Source organism: Nannochloropsis gaditana (assembly GCF_000240725.1).
Source record: "Nannochloropsis gaditana CCMP526 unplaced genomic scaffold scaffold926, whole genome shotgun sequence".
Taxonomy (NCBI): domain Eukaryota; class Eustigmatophyceae; order Eustigmatales; family Monodopsidaceae; genus Microchloropsis; species Microchloropsis gaditana.
Window position 1 is genome coordinate 1 of NW_005803027.1, and position 3605 is coordinate 3605.

Genomic DNA, 3605 nt, shown 5'->3' on the forward strand with positions numbered 1-3605 from the left:
CTTGGCGCCCGGACGCCGTGTTCGGAATTTGTGCAGGCGCTGTCCATGCTGGCAGGGGGGGGTCGGAGGCGGTCCCCGCCGCGTCCGCTTCGATCGTCCCCGGGGGGCGTAAAGAGGAATTGCTGCGCGATGTACGGGCAGGACGTTTCGAGGACGTTTTTGTCAGCGTGCTCTCCTCTCAGGACCTGGACCTGCTCCTCTGGCTCTGCTCGGAAGCCCCCAAGGACGACATCTTTGACTCTGAACCACCCATGCTCTCTCAGCCTACCATGTTTTGCCTTCTACAGCAGCTGACTTTCCAGCTGGGGAAACACACAGCACAGAAACTTGAATGGATGCAAGAGTTGGTCCTGGCGGTTGATCCCAAGGACGCGGTTATCGGTTCGTATCTTGGGGAGGTGTGTCCAGAACTCATCAGGAACTTCAACGAGGCGGCACCTGAAGTGGCAGCGTTGGGTCACCCCCAGCTTGTAAAAGACTTTAAAATGGTTCAGAAAGCAATTCAAAACCTGGCTCGGGGTTCCTGAAGTCGCGCTCGGAGAGCGGGAGAAATGAAGGCATGAGAGAAATCAGTGAGGGTCAGAGGAGCGTTGGGTGCGGGAGGAGAAGGAAGTCGTTGTTTGAGCCGAGACAGCACACCATATAACCATGTACACTTAATCTGCGCTTGAGGTGGATTGAGAAGAAATCACGAGATAATTCTAGTAACAAGAAAGCAACGACATAATCCGGCGTCAGAGAGCCTCCTCGCCTCTCAATAGAAGCAGAGTGACTGGCCCAAACTGTGGAAAGCTATCTGCTTGATTTAGTGAAGCATTAGTTTATATGAAAGAGGGGCATACATACTGATCCTAGCACGGAGCACCTACCCCTAGCTACTCTTTAATGGGGGGGGAAGTTGGGAAAGACATTTACAAACAAGAATGCGCCATCCACTTCAATAAATCATTAGACCCGTCAAAATGCATCGGCAATCGTCCGTCGAAAATGGCTCGTTCAACCGAAGCTCTCTTCACCGTGGCGTTGTGCAGCGTGTTGCGTTGCTGGGTCGGGGGGCCAGGCGAGAAACATCATCGCCAAAGAAAGTGAGAGACATGGCCAGAAGTCGAATGCCTTCCTCGCCTATCGGGACGGCCTAAACATTGGAAGACAAGGCCATGATGAGGTCTGCGAAGAGTTCGAAAGGTCATGTAGGCGTGTGGTAATGTAACGATATCACATGCTTATCCCCTCGCTTTTTCCACTTTGTCTTTACCCCGTAGGCAAGGCGAGGAAATCACTAGACTAGTCTCGTTCTTCGCACCGTCCTGCAACGGGAAAAATGACCACACATATGAAGTAAGTTATCCTCTTTCCTTTATTTTCTTTCACTTCCGCTCGCTTACTCGTTCTCTATTTAAAACACTGGTGTAAGGGCGCAACAATCGGTCCCAGTTCCGTCCATCTGGTCTACTGAAGGAGCAGCCCGCCTTGGTTCAGGAGCAACAGTAACGACAAGTCACGACGATGGCAGTATCGACCATGGTGTCACACAAGCACCCTACGAGCGCCGCTTCTCTCCATACGACTTCAACGGCGGGTAAGCTACGACGGCTAACAAGTCTTCTTTCGTACTAAGGGGGGCATATAGAGGAACCGGAGCATTTCAGCACACAAAAAGGATTACCCATGGCAACGTCATTTCTCACTAACACAACCAAACAGTACGTGCCTCGCTATCGCAGGCAAGGACTTCGCTGTGGTCGCAGGAGATACGCGCCTTAGCACGGGCTATGAGATTTTGTCCCGGAACGTCCCCAAGCTATGCAAACTGTACGTATGGCATTTGTATTGCCCTGCTTCCCTGTTCTTGTATGCCAGCTCAGTTTTTCTCCACCATATCTTCCCCACGAATAGTACAAGCAAGACAGTGCTAGCCTCGGCAGGTTGTCTTACGGACGTGCGGACCCTCCAACAGGTGCTTGACATGCGCCTCCGCATGTACGAGCACGACAACGGGAAGGAAATCAGCACGCCCGCCGTCGCGCAACTCTTGGGGAACACACTCTACTACAGGCGATTTTTCCCTTACTATGCCTTCAACGTCTTGGCGGGGGTGGATGACGAGGGTAAAGGCTGCGTCTTCTCCTATGACGCGGTGGGCTCGCATGAACGGGTTGAATACTCGGCCAGCGGGTCGGGGCAGGCGTTCGTCATCCCCGTGATGGACAACATCGTGGGCTTCAAGAACAGACAGGACCCGAAGCCCGAGTACACTGCCGCGGACATCGTGGCGATTTGCAAGGACGCCTTTTTGACGGCGGGCGAGCGCGACATCTACACTGGAGATGCCGTTACCATAAGCGTCATTACCGCGGCCGGCGTAACCACTGAGACGTTTGAGTTAAAACGCGACTAGACCAGGAGTCGTATTGGGGTCAGTGGAGGAACGTACGGGAGGAACTGGGGGATTTGTTGTCGAAAGGCAGAGCAATGGTAAAGGAAGAAAAAGGCACCAAGAAAGAAAGGTTTCGATGGCCCGTGACACCACCGCGTGCAGATCGACGCGAATTGCCGGCTCTGTGCAGCACGATGCCTTATTTTTTTTTTCTGTGGATTTTGAGATGGCTCTGTACAGGGTTGAATTGTGCTGGACTCATCGTGCGGAGAGTGAAGCGCTGCTCGAGCTGCCACTTCCGCTCCGTCTAATTTTAATGGTGAAGGAGCATGAGGGCACGGCAGGAGCCACTTCTGCCTGCACCGTGGAATTAATTCCGAGATTTTCCAAGGCGCCTTTTATCAGTCCACACGGAAAATTCAATACAGTGGCCGCTGCCCGTCGAGTTGACTCATCGTTGGCTGTGAAGGGAGCTAGCCATCGAAATTTGGCGTCCCGCAGGACAAACACCCCTTGGTTGTTTGTCTGGAGCTTATCGATTTGCTTTTTGAATATTTCAATCCAAAATTCCTTGCAAATGAACTTCATGACATTCACCTCCAATGACTCCGCCGCGAGTACTCGCCCCTGTGCAATAGACTCAGCCAAGCGATAGCCCACGTCAAATCCGATAGCCCGCACTGTCTCTGCCAACAGCTCTTCCTTTCGCGGGCCTTGATCACCACCTGTGCGCAAAGTATCGATCATTGCAGCAAAAAGGTAGTCAAAAAGAGAGTCTGCGCATTCCACTTTTTTGTTCTGGTGCTGGGACGACGTCGAAGACGGCTTCTTGAGGAGGTCGGCCGCCATCTTTGTGATCTGTATTCTATAGACCGCGATTTTTGGAACGGCGAAGGGGTTAGGGACAAGAGTAATAAGAAATAGAGAAGTACGTCGATTTATGAGGCTCCACGAGCACGCGTTGAAATGCAGATAGGCACAAAGCGTTATCTGAAGGCGGGCTGGAGGGCAGACCCGGCCTCGCCGTCAAAACTTCAAGTCTCGAGCCCATCGCATGGCCCCATCCGGAGAACGACTTTTTCCTTGTGCCACATGAATTGGGGCTGATTTCACACCTTCACATTCCAAGATCTCTTGACAGTGTGGCCATGGCGCCGACTGGAATGGGCAGAACCGGGAAAAGCGGAAACAGCAATGTCATGCCAACCCTCCGCACGTCAGCAGAGGG

The 3605-nt window shown here is 52.7% G+C and overlaps 1 protein-coding gene across 1 annotated transcript; it reads right to left on the reverse strand.

The window, feature by feature from the left end:
* Nucleotides 1–2572: 2572 nt before the first annotated feature.
* On the reverse strand, nucleotides 2573–3248 carry NGA_2099400 (transport protein particle bet3 containing protein; the record flags this gene model as incomplete). The annotated part of the gene is made up of 1 exon (XM_005853375.1): nucleotides 2573–3248. A coding segment is annotated over one exon (613 nt), but the record flags the coding sequence as incomplete, so codon positions are not given.
* Between the last annotated feature and the right edge of the window lie 357 nt (nucleotides 3249–3605).